At 41.2% G+C, this 12,572-nt stretch overlaps 2 protein-coding genes across 2 annotated transcripts in view; one reads left to right on the top strand and one right to left on the bottom strand.

Moving 5' to 3' along the window:
- The window catches only part of T265_12790 (hypothetical protein), a gene marked incomplete at both ends in the record, with an annotated part of 30,383 nt that extends 23,973 nt beyond the window's left edge, over nt 1-6,410 (top strand). Inside the window, 4 exon segments of the mRNA XM_009165490.1 lie at nt 142-372; nt 4,121-4,220; nt 4,233-4,361; nt 6,305-6,410. Of these exon segments, the coding sequence (XP_009163754.1) occupies nt 142-372; nt 4,121-4,220; nt 4,233-4,361; nt 6,305-6,408 (564 nt within the window).
- Nucleotides 1-12,572, bottom strand: part of T265_01416 (hypothetical protein) — a gene marked incomplete at both ends in the record, with an annotated part of 88,737 nt that overhangs the window by 52,542 nt on the left and 23,623 nt on the right. The window lies entirely within an intron of this gene.

Below are 12,572 nucleotides of genomic sequence, written 5' to 3'. Positions count from 1 at the left end.
TCCTGAAGATCACATCTGTTTGATAGTGCGCTGCATCGCTTCTTGAAAAACCTGATCTATCAACCATTCTTAGGAGAAGAAATTCTTGTTTCTGCGAAAGCATACTTCAAACTAAATTCTACTTCATGCACTACTCATAAGGTTGCTGAAAATTTTCCGACACCCCATGACCGGTTTTTCCCTTCGTGGGGCTTATCATGTGGGCACTGCCCCCGAATTTCCGTCAAACTTATTGCGTCAAACAAATTGCACGAAATTATCGAAATACACTCAGCTGCAAACAAGTTTGGTTTTTCGAGAGACTCACATGGACCTCAGACGAATCTCTCGTTTACGATGTTACCAGGCTGCATCAGGCCGCCCTATGTTTCAGTTGGAACGATATTCGAAATATCTCGAATGTTGACGTAAAAGGACCATATCGACCCGCCATGATTTTTATATACATTAGAATAAGAAAGGGTTTATTGCTATCTTAGCTTTTATCAGTCTTGTGAATATTTAGTAGTTTGATTTCCCTAATGTACCGCCTACGCGAAATGCTCCTTCGTCTTCCAAGTAGGTTTGTTGAACGCTGAGTTGAAAATTCGAAGATGCATTCAAAAGTGCATTTCACTTGCCAGCCTCGGCAAACGGATCCATAGCCACCTGATCACCAAACAGCATATTCACACCTCGTGGCAATTTCGTTCTTTAGGTCTCTTCTACGAATCTGTCCCGCACTGCAAAGTATGTTTCTCAAAGGCCCTCATTTCATTGGTAGAAGTTTTTACTCAATCGCGCTTTCCAGCTTAACCTTTAACTGTCAGTTAAATTAAATTAAGTCAAACGTGATACGCTTCTGGCACACTGCTGTTGTGGCAATCAAACAAAATGAGGGAGTTGAGATAGAGCCAGGTTACACCAATCTGGGGAGAAGCAAGATTTGAGTCTAAACCACAAACCTCTGCGTCTTAGTCGCTGAACACTCATGTGAATGAAACCGAGACCACTTATGAGTTTCGTACTTGAGTCGACGCAAAATTGCAATGACTGTTTTTATTGCGGCGAGAAGAGAAGCTGACGGAACTATCCATATCCAACTATTACATGAATGTGACCATCATAGATGCTCACGCTGGTTTTGCTACATATCTACACTCATTCTTGTGTATGACTTTCCGGAGGAGCTATGGGACCTAAACGTGACTTCCATGCTCCCCAAAAAAAGCTTAAATTATGCTGCTAAATTCTAAAGCAGTGAGACTATTATTGACTACGATATTCCAGAATGATTTACGTTCCCGTTTTTAATAGTGCCAGCATAGAACAAAATCGATGGTAGAATGTTGAAGAACTTCTCCAGTTCCTGAATTGGACTGTTCATATCCCGCACCTTAGACCTCGTGAAAAGTATTAGTGCTTCTCTGCCGGACTGTCTATGGTACCCACGGGATTTTTCACACTGTTCAAGTGCTCCAGTAAAATATACGAAATCTTGAGGCGTCATTTGTAGATACACTGCGAAACAATGCGTGAAATTATGGTTTTCTAGATAGGATGTATAGGTAAAAATTTAAGTCACTGACACTGTTTATCAGCTATAAGTGGTCCAACATCCTGGTCGTATGTCACTCGATTGGAGATTGAGGGTTCGATTCTCTTCAGGAATTCGTTTGGTGCGCACTGCCGACAATTCCCAACAAAAATGAAAAAAACTTTTCAGTGCTTCTCGGTTGTTCGTAATCACCTTGTTTACAGTATGAAATTTTCACTGAAATTTCTAAAATTCCTCTTCCAGTTAAAAAACGTTGAAGTGTTAGAAAAGGATGAACTCTAATTCTGAGAAGCCATAACTCTAGAAGCCATTATATACGTGACCACCTGATGCAAACTGCATTGTTGAAAGAAAAAAGTCACGCTGTATCTCCTCCACTGGCCAGTTTGTTATTCTGACGGCACTCTAATTTTAGCCCTACGCTATGGCCTCAGTTACCGGTTCGAGTGTAAGGATTCCGAATCCCCACAGAGATCCACAAGTAGAAGGCTTCTGTCGAGTCCGAACACAGATGAAACAATTGTAGAGTGCATCTCAACTTTCCAAACCAGGTTCTTGATGTTTTTGGGATGAAGTTCAATCGCATTTGGAAAACCTGTTCATACCAGCATAAAAATTGAAGCATTTTAATTGGCGCAGTACTTGCGGCCAATAACCATCACTATAAGGATCGCGCACTCTCCGGCCATATTATGTCCAATACTTTTGTATCTCACTTCATTACTAAATGTGTAGTCACTAGAATTTTTCGCTCTCAACTTAGAGAGGGTATTTTTAAAAAACGAGACAATAAACTCAAGAACAATGTGCTTTCTTATCATTTATTAGAAAACCTAAGCAAATCTGATGTCCCTATCCCTCAAATCCCAATAAAAGCCAGGTAACTGAACCCTCATGTGTTCGCTGTCTACAATTAGGATAGGGATTCACAATACTTTGTGCAAAGAACTGCAGATACAAAGCTGTACAGCATGTACAAAGCTCAATTAAGCGTCACGGACCTACCTGTGTGGCTAAGTGCAACCTAGGTCTGTCGCCTGTCTACAACAATACAACAATTCTAAAACGACTATTTTCATTACAGTGACCGTCTTACAGTGAAACTTGTTTCCTTTAAGAGTTTGTTGACATGGAAATCCAACGAACAGAATTTTATTCTGTCCTAAATTAGAGTGCCCTATATAAAAGTTGTCCCCAACATATGAATCATCAATTTTCTCTTCGTTCTGACGGCTTTCACTGCAGCTTTTGGAGACGATCTGGGCATTTTACATCATATAACCCTTTTCCGTAAGCAATTTTGTGAGCATTCATTACGCGGCTCGTGTAAACATCCCAGTGTATGTGGAAACTGCATGCAAATAAATCAGGTAGAAGCGAGCAGATCAGATGAAACTGTCACATTTAAACCTTCTCTTTGGTCCTCTTTTGTATTCATGGTAGCTCATCTCGACTTGTACACTATTGTCGGCTGACAAATCGTGTGAACTTAACGGTTCGTGTACTTGATTAGGCAACACAGCCATCCAAGTCCTGACGAATAATTTTTGAACCTCAGAGCGCTTCATGAATGGTAACAACTTAAATTCCTTTTTTCAGTGAATGGTTTAAATAAGGTGAACCTGGATGCGAGATAACTTAATGGTTAGAGAGCGGATTTACTGACTGGAAGATCCGTGTTTCACACCCATCCTCTGGATCCCGACTTCTCCCGTTTAAACTTGGCAGTCACCTGGAAGTGCTTCAACCCTCGTGGTTCTCTCAAATGGCATAGCAGCTAGGCACCGAAAAGGGGCTATGGCTGAACGGTTGTTTGCAAGCGAGGGCGTTTACAGTTTAGTACAGACTATGTAGTCCAGCTCCGACACTACCGAAGCTATTTTGAAAGAAAAACGGCACCATGTGCTAACAGAAAGTGCTCTTATATCAAGCATTACTGGGCTGACTAAGAGACTGGTTTTATTGGAATTGATTATGGCATTCGACGAAGCACCAATGATTGAACAGTTTTTTGGTGGGAGTGTATCGAAATTGGAATCTAATGAGGGGACAATTAAGAGCGTCACATGCACTTTTGAATATAACGGTACCGTGAAAAATAATGGCCTTCAGAACAAAACGTCTCTTGCCAACAGTAAATTTGTTAGGTAAAAATTCACTGCGCAAAGAGCACCGACCACTATACGGTTTTGGGAGCACCGAAACCCATGAACCATATTGTGTTACGTTATATTTTGAAAACACTTTTGTTTCTCTCCATTATCCGGTAAAAATCCATGCCTTTGACCTCAACTAAAAAGGTAAGCTTTCAAAACTTTTGTCAGTGCATGTTGCCATATGTCGCAGCAGTCACATCGCCTTATGGCAGATACAGTAACGGTCTCTGTATACCACAGTTCTCTGTACAAACCGCAGGCGTTTTGTTCTTGTATTAATTAAACCTCACGCTCTTTTTTAATGCAACTTGTAAAATGCTGGGACTACTAGGGTTTGTCGTTAACTATTTGTGATAATTGTTTACTGCTTTTGATGACAACACCTTCGTGGTGTAATTGTTTCTTTATTTATCTGTTTCCAATTCAGGGTGGGATATATTTCTTTCATCTGTTCGAAAGGATGTGCGTGGAATATCCCATACTTTTAGCTGTATTTTGTGAAACAGTGTGTATTTCCTGGATTTATGGTAAGATATAAGATGCGCGAGCTAATGCTTATGTTTTGAGGCGTGGATCGTTTTCGCAAAAACGTAAAACAAATGCTGGGCTTCGAACCGGGAATCTTTTGGCGAATCACGTGGAAGTTCATTGCTCCAGTATTCATAATGGTGAGTGGGCTGCGATGATGTTTCTTTCTCGTAATCTATTTAGCACATCTGTGAACCTTACTCCAGATGAATCAGTTGGTTCAAGTATTCTCAGGGCCACAGGTGAAGTTGTTCCTATTGCTTTGTTACAACACTTAATCACCTAAGTCATGTGTAAACCCAAATCACTCCGTAATTTTAACCCTCATTTTACGATTTGGAAGATACAATGCTAAGCTTGCCTGTATTGTTCCGTCTGACAATTTATTGTCAGGTATCCTCAAAAATGCGCGCGACTGAATTGTCAGGAAGAATCCAGGCCCATAAAAGTGGCCGTATATAAGCCAACTGAAATGGGAAATATAATCCAGACCACAAAGATACAATATGGTCAGAATTGTACCGTATTGCTTCATCACGCTGGCAATGTCTAATGAACTAACATAACTATCTTAGACAAAGAAGATCACCTCACAAATCAAACAGCCTGTCACATATGAAACATTTCCTCGCAGTTATATCTCATCTTGCGCTATTTTAGGCGAATGGATAACTTATTTATTTCATGTTTCTAATAACCTAAGGCTATCTTACGGTTCGAATTGTTCTACGACGTATTTGTTGCAAGCCTATCCATCTGCTATTTTGCAATTAGTGCTACCGGAAAGTGAGCCATCAGTTTAGAGACCGCCAGTCGAATTTGCATCAGTTTTCTGGGTTTTCATCATTGTGCCAATATTTGGGGTTCACCGAGAGCTCTGATTTTTCTCTCTCTAAAAAACAGAGTCAAATTAACTCTGTCTAAGATTCCGTTCTGAATTAAATAGAGCTGATCAGAGGACAAAGCTAAATGAAACAGAGTGCTTTGTTGTAGTTGTATGTACTCTCCTGTAGAGGGTTGGCACATCGATGCGGGTTCGACTGTTGAACTTACTAACACTGCACACTGGCTGACACACTCTTTTGCCATGAGTGTTGCTAGTTTGACTTGCAATTGTTGATCTCATTTCGCAAATTTTGTAAGCGTTTAAAACCAGTTTTTGTAAGGAGTAAGAAAACGTTGGCGAAGTATATTTTAGGAACGCTTTGTCTGTATAAACGCTCCTTATATTCGAAACCATTATCTTGTTTCCAGAGCGTTTATGTAACTGAAAGCTTGATTGTCAGTCTTTTTATTCTTCTGAGTCATCTTCATCGGGCAATGCAAAGAGTGCAACATATCACAAGGCAACTGCATAAGCCAACAGCAGTTTCGATCTGATTCAAAACCTACACACAGGTGATCTCAGTACTTCACAGGGTACAACTGAGGGTCAAAGCAAGCCAAGATCATCCAGCAAGCAAGCTTCATCGCTTCATATCAGCTAGGCAGATGCACAGTCGGGGAACTATAAACTAAAAGTGGCCGCCTGACATGACCTAATTAAGGAAGTATAAGGAACCGGACTAAGCACAATAAGGCTAATTTGAACGCTAGTGAATGNTTTATATAGTGAATAAAGCGTAGTGATTCTGTTTGATAAAATGGGAATTCCCCAGTGGCGAACACAGATCTTTTCTTCACCGCTTTCTGGGGTCACGACAAATCCACGTTCTTTGTTCTGATACAGAAAATGACTGGTAAGAAAATTGCTTCGTCTGCATTGGTTGACGCCTACAGCTTTGGCATTCTACCGCAAGTCAATCCTATCTTGATGAATTTGAATATACTACCAGCAGCTTTGCTAAATTTATTGTGCATGTTTCTTCCTAAATTTCATTTTCAACTAATTTATTAAGGCCGGTTATCACCCGTTGGTCGAATTCTTTCAGGTCTTGAAATGGGTCCGACCGATCTGTCTCCGCGCAATCCAGAATGAGGTCGGATCATTCGCCGTGTCGAGTGTTGCACGTAGAGTGCTGCTGATATAATCTTGCATGGGACAAAACATCGTATTCGTAATGAAGAACGCCTAGACCATTAGGCCGAATACTTCGAACAACGTTTACTGTGGCCACTAGCTGCCCGCAACCCGGGTCCGCCGCACCCGATATGACGAACATGGAACCCCCTAAGGCTCGGAGGTTTTGACTGCATGTTTTCCCTCAAGCGCCAGCGAGCTTCTGATCCGGATGACCTCCCTCCCGTACTGTTCAAAGATAGATGCGAAGTCCACAGTCAGCACAAGTCTGATCTGTTTCACTGTATTTAGGTAAAAGAAACTGACCCAAACAACTGGAGAGAGTCGGTAATAGTGTACACTTTCTAATATTGGGTTCGTAGTAAGTGGGAGAAGCCCATGGAGATCAGCTTGATTTCAGTCATAAGGATACCCCTGGCGTCACTTGTCCTCCTTTGTCTTTGTCTCACAAATCACTGTAGAAGACAATCAAACATGATTCCATTTGGGTAGGGGTTGTTTTGACCACTCCATCAGGTGCGAGAACACCACCATATAAGTACAGCTGAATTTTAGGGGCGCATTTGGCTCGGTTGTCCGGTTCCTTTTTCCTGACACGCTTACCCAGTAAGAAATATTTCTGAAGTTTGTAAAATAATAAGGCCTTTTTATTATCAGGCATGTGAGATTATACGAAAGGCTCTCCGAATGCTTTCGTAAACAAAGGGTTGTACATCGAGAATGCCCACTCTATCCATACCCATTCAGTTTTGTGATGAATGAGATGATGAAGCACTGAAAGATCTTCAAAACCCCAGTATTCAGATAGCTACTGACGAATTCTTTCTCGCCTTTGAGGACAAGAAGGTGGCGCAAGTGTTTTTGGAAAGCAAGTAAAGGTTATCGTGTCCTTCGTTATGAGCTTCACACCTGCAAAGCGTGAGGTGATGCTTCGGGATATGCAGTCACTGATAACGCCATTCACATTCTAGAGAGAGGCACTGGAAGTTCTGAGGCGTTTTGCATATCCTGGAGTTTGCATCAGTTCCGATTGTAGGGTGACAGCTGAAGCCAATAAACTTGTCTGGCTTACACTACTGTTGCCAATTTGAGACACCCATGGTAATTAAACGGCATATCCCTGAATGTCAAAGGCGTGTATCAGGCTATACTATGGGATGTTTCAATGTATGGTTGAGACTTGTCCTTTTCAAGAAGCTGAACTGAGGCATGAAACTGGTACAGGAATATGAAAGATATTACGAAACTTGTGGGTGCTGTCGATACAATTCGCCCTCTAGGATTGAGACCACGTGACCACCACCGCCCCTGGTTAGAGACTCCTCAAGTATTGGCTACTCATAGATTTCAGTGGCGTTTTTGGTGTCAGCTTCCATCCGGATTGCCTGAATGAGTGTCTGGAGATGTAGACACCTTGGAACGAAGGTGATAAACTAGCAATAAATCATTTCCCTACCCACTTTCATTTGGTTCTTCACAATCAGACTTCCAACTAAATCATGGCCAAACGGCAGCAAAGCATCAGTTTTGAACGCTGACGTAATTCCCACGATGATGACGTATCGCATTTAAAAACAACCTCAAAACAACAATAACAATGTTCTCCATAAGCCTCAATGACAGCGTTTTGACCCATTCCAGTTTGACAGTACAAACCCATACTGGTTACATGAGAGGACGAATGAATATCCAACTTCACTGTGCGCAGTACATCCAAACATTCTTACGCATTGCTCCTGTTATTCACTCCCCTAGTTCAACATCGTCTATGGTCTTTCAAACTATCAGCCGTTGCAAATGGGTGATTATAAATATCCTCTCTGGGCCACTGTGGTCGGGTGGACATTGAGTGGGACCCCCATGTTAGCGATTCCGGTCGTGGCAATCTACCAGTTATGCAAGACATCCGGAACCGTGTCGGAGGTAAGCAGTTTGTAGCATCTCGATCCAAGTCAAAAGAAATTAATGTTTTTTTGTGATTACGTGAGTATTTTACAAAATCTCTACTTCTGAATTGTCCTTTAACAAGCCTAAGCTATGCCTAGTAGAACTAGTTTCAATGATCAACCGACCAATGCACTGCCAACAAATAAAAGCTTCCGTTGTGTTATATCAGAAACACTTCTCGTTATTTTACGATTTCAGGCACCTAAATTCGTCGATTTCAAATTACCGACGATCGAAATCCCTCCAACGAAGTCTACGAACGTTCTAGTTCGAGACGTCCAGATATATTTCACGTGGTGTTTTCATCAAATTGTCGAGATGACTGGATAAGGTTTTTCAAGTTGTTCAAACTGAGGTGTCCCAAATGACGTTTGACCCTTTATTTACGCAGTTCCTGTAACATCATCTGATATCAAGCCAGATTATATTTATCCCGAGGTACTTCATGGCATAACTGTTTGGTCATCTAGGGAAAATGCCACAACAGTACGACATCAAAATATGCCAACTCACGGAGGTGTGGTGAAAAACCAGCACCTCGGTAGGGCTGCACCTGTACACTGGTCACAACATAACTACCGATGTGACGTTACGAATAGCAGTGACAAAAAGATATAAAACCACACAGCTCCCCAAAAAACGTTCGTATAATAGGGCGGTATTTGCAACTGTGTAGCCGCCAGTCCATGCATTCAAAATGCAGGTCAGGTTTTACAAACCCTCTTTCCAACGGAAGATGAGGGATATTTCTTTATTGAACCGGATTATTTGTATCAGTGTGATTATTCTTTATCTAATTTCAGCGCTTCAGAAAGCTTATCCAACCTTGCCCTAGTTTATTACAAATAGAAGAAGAAACGACCGATATCAAGGGAGCAATACCAATCATTCGCAAAAGTGCATCAGAAAATGTTTGTATTGCCTACGAGGTGAATCACTTTCAACCGGCAAGATCTCGCTCAGACCCGAATGTCGAATTTGCATATGGAGAAAGTAATTAATTCAGACAGACTGCCCACCGACTGTCGCCTGAAACATACTGGCCGTACGGTGGACTTTGGTGCAATCAGTGAATTAATTCTCCTACTAGCAAGAATACCAACTGGTTCAGATCCAAAGTTATTTTAGAATAATCCGACTTCGCTGCCCCATTTCCCACCCACTTAAATGTTTTATGCTGTCTCTTTATTTAGAAATCCGACACGCTTGATATTTTTAGTCTTACGTGATGCTTGACGCAGGCACACAACTTTATGATTCTCGTTGTGTTAAAATATCAACACTTTGTTTTCCTGTAAACTATTAAACAAGTCATTATTTGGTTTCACAACTGCCCGCCAATATGATATCACTGCTCTCATGTCTTCAAGCACCATGGTCTTGCCAAAATTGCTTTGAGTTTCCCCCTAAAGACTTTGTGTTCTGTCGATGCACAGAGAAAAATACTCTCTTGTCTTCAATGAAAAATCCCTGGATTGATTTCTTCTGACCGCAATAAAACGAACTTTTTTAGCTAGGTTTAAGTCGCCAGGGAACTTCCACGGATGTACGTTTTCTTCAGCCGATAATGCAGACTTAAAGAAATGGGCTTCGATTTTGTGGGCGTTGTTAAACACTGATTAGTTACAAAATGTTTGCGAATCCAACAGATATGTTGGACTAATTCATTCCATACAAACAGCTGCCGCCACGATATGCCTATAAAAGAGTGATGGATGTATGACAGCGTGTTTTACACGCTTTCACAGATCTGGAAACTGGTGACCAATGGATTCACCTAAGTATGTCTCGGTGAACAGTTTGAAAGCAAATGAGGCATATTGTTCGAAGAAATTGCAACTTCCACAACCGTTTGCATCATGTGAAAATCGTTGAAATATTCACAGACTCCAAATAAACCACATGTATTGTGATTGTTTAGGTCATTTGAACTTGAATGCCTTTAATGAATTGTTTTTACGCAAACGGATAATAGTTTGCAGTCGGACTAATATTGAATCAGCATCAGCAATTGGTCGAGTTGGCGTAAACTCCCAGTGATCTGCCGAGACACGGCACACCACCTTAAAGCTTTGATAGGAATAACACTGCCTACAGCCCATTAAACGCACAACAGCTACATTGGAATTAGGCTTATTCGTACCATAATTTGGTTTTCATTGGAGACCCAACTGATACTGTTGTTCATGCTGTTCTTCTTTAAGTGAATGTGCTGCTTCAGATTACGCTTCCCGAGTTTCCCTCAAACCTACCTTCTACTTGATCCTAAACTGCACGAACTTAGCGAAATATACTCATTTGTACGCTAATTTGTATTTCACGAGAGATACACCCGAACCGCAGCTGACGCTGTCGCGTGTGAACGTATTTGCTGCACTTCGCAGTTTCGATTCAGTTAGAATGTGAGGCTGAGAGAAATTCGGTAACTGCGCCCACTTGATGAGCCCCAAGATGAGCAAAACCGATCGTGGGTTGTCAGAAAATTTTCAGCAAAATTATGAGCAGGGTGTTACGTCTATACAATCAAATTAGGTTTCTTGATTTCATGGGTTTATCTGAATGAGGAAGATAAGTGAAATCTAGTGAAAAAAACTCATTTTTTGCAACCAGCGTACGGTTACCCGTACAGCCACCCGAATGAGGATACACGAAAGTTACTTATAGACTACTGTTCTGTCCTTTATTTGATTGTCTTAGGTAGGTTCTGTTAAAAGATTACCCGTAAATTTGTCGCTCAGTAAGTCACTTCGCTGTTTGTTTCTAGTCTTTATAATGTCTTTGTAGATACATGTTCAGATGATTGCATTTTGCTCCTTTTCGGCCTGTAAGCATGCCTACCATGGGCAGGACGTGTCTGTTCTTTCTAGGGGGCTCCAAGGCAGTACTGCCTGGCCGGCGAACGATGGATGAAACAGGGAAACTGAATTGATTGGTCCCATCGTGAGCTAGAGTTTAACTATTCTGGTCTGTCTGATCTCTACACGGAATAAAATATTCTAAATGGAAAACAGGCACTTCCGGAATCCACAGATACGTCGGGTAACATGTTTTTATATATTCGTGAGGTCTATCGAGCATATTATGTTACAAAGAGGGTAAAGCCCTTACCCGGTATACCCTAACTGATAACCTAAGTAGCTATCTCTAAAACAGAATCGTCAAATTTGTCACATTACACTTTTGTTACAGACGATGGAGGAAGGATGACATCCAGTGTTAGGGATGGCTTTTTATAAAATAATTTAGCGAAGCCCTTTGCACATGGACAAACACTCCGTGAAGCCATTCCAGTCTTTTCTTCACTTATGCACAAAGTCTCACATCCAAAGGGATCGACCTAAGAGAGTACATTGATTCAGAAAAGATAATTCATCTACCCAAGTGGTGTTTGAAGTGCAATAGTTCACCATGTTTCAGAGAGGTCGAAGCTTTTAGGATGCTAAATGAGCAGCGTTGCTACTTTTTTGTTGAGTAATGGAGGTCAAAATCATTTTTGAGTTTCATTTTTCCAATATTGAGACGGCTTCTCCAACGAAATCCTCATAAAATAAACTCTTTAAAGAGGCAAAGATATCAGCGTGTCCTCAAAAAACTTCCGTTTTGAAGCCAAATTCTATCATATGATGATGTATCACTGTTTTGGTGGTGGTGGCTAACTGAGAAGTAATAAGTTATCTAGGATTCCCGTGAGAAAACGATCCAACTTTGGTACTTTTCTTCTGTTACTGGGGACTTCACAAATCTACCCGAGGACAAGCACAACCCACCCATGGATCAATTTGGTAACTTTTGAAAAAATGGGCGACGCATATCCTTCAGTGGAGGAATAATGTCCGGACACCTCAGCATCCGGTGAGACTCGAAAAAAGTCAGACCTAAAAGACCGTAATATACACTTTTCATCTTATCTTCTCTATCTGGCGTTCGGCTGTTTATTGAAAATTGAAAACAGCGTAATTTTCTTCTGAAAACCCAACTCGAAGTTCCGCCAAAATCTGACTCTTTGATTTGCTTAAATTTTCCTTGTTTACACTGAAAATCAGGATTGTCTACAGAAAAACCATGAGTCTTGAAACTTCTGTGCTTAATTCTACACAGCTAGAGTAATGGACGATTAAATGTCTCCAAGCTGACACTCTAGGTGCTTACGCTGTGGCCACACATTTGAACTCTTCGGTATGCGTAATTGTAACCGTCATGTAATATGATTTATTTCATCACCTAGCGCCTTCCAGCTGCTCATTTTCAAGTTCGCCACCTTATATTGTCAGCTTTCTTTTTTCTCCCCTTGGGGATCAAGCAAAGTAACCTCCCATTCACAGATTGCGCTCATTCCTTTTGAGTGCCACGCAACAATTCATGTTCAAAAAATAGTACTCTTGAA

The sequence above is a fragment of the Opisthorchis viverrini genome (genome assembly GCF_000715545.1).
Source record: "Opisthorchis viverrini unplaced genomic scaffold opera_v5_15, whole genome shotgun sequence".
In the NCBI taxonomy this organism is placed as follows: domain Eukaryota; kingdom Metazoa; phylum Platyhelminthes; class Trematoda; order Opisthorchiida; family Opisthorchiidae; genus Opisthorchis; species Opisthorchis viverrini.
This window is presented reverse-complemented; position numbering and strand designations above follow the sequence as displayed.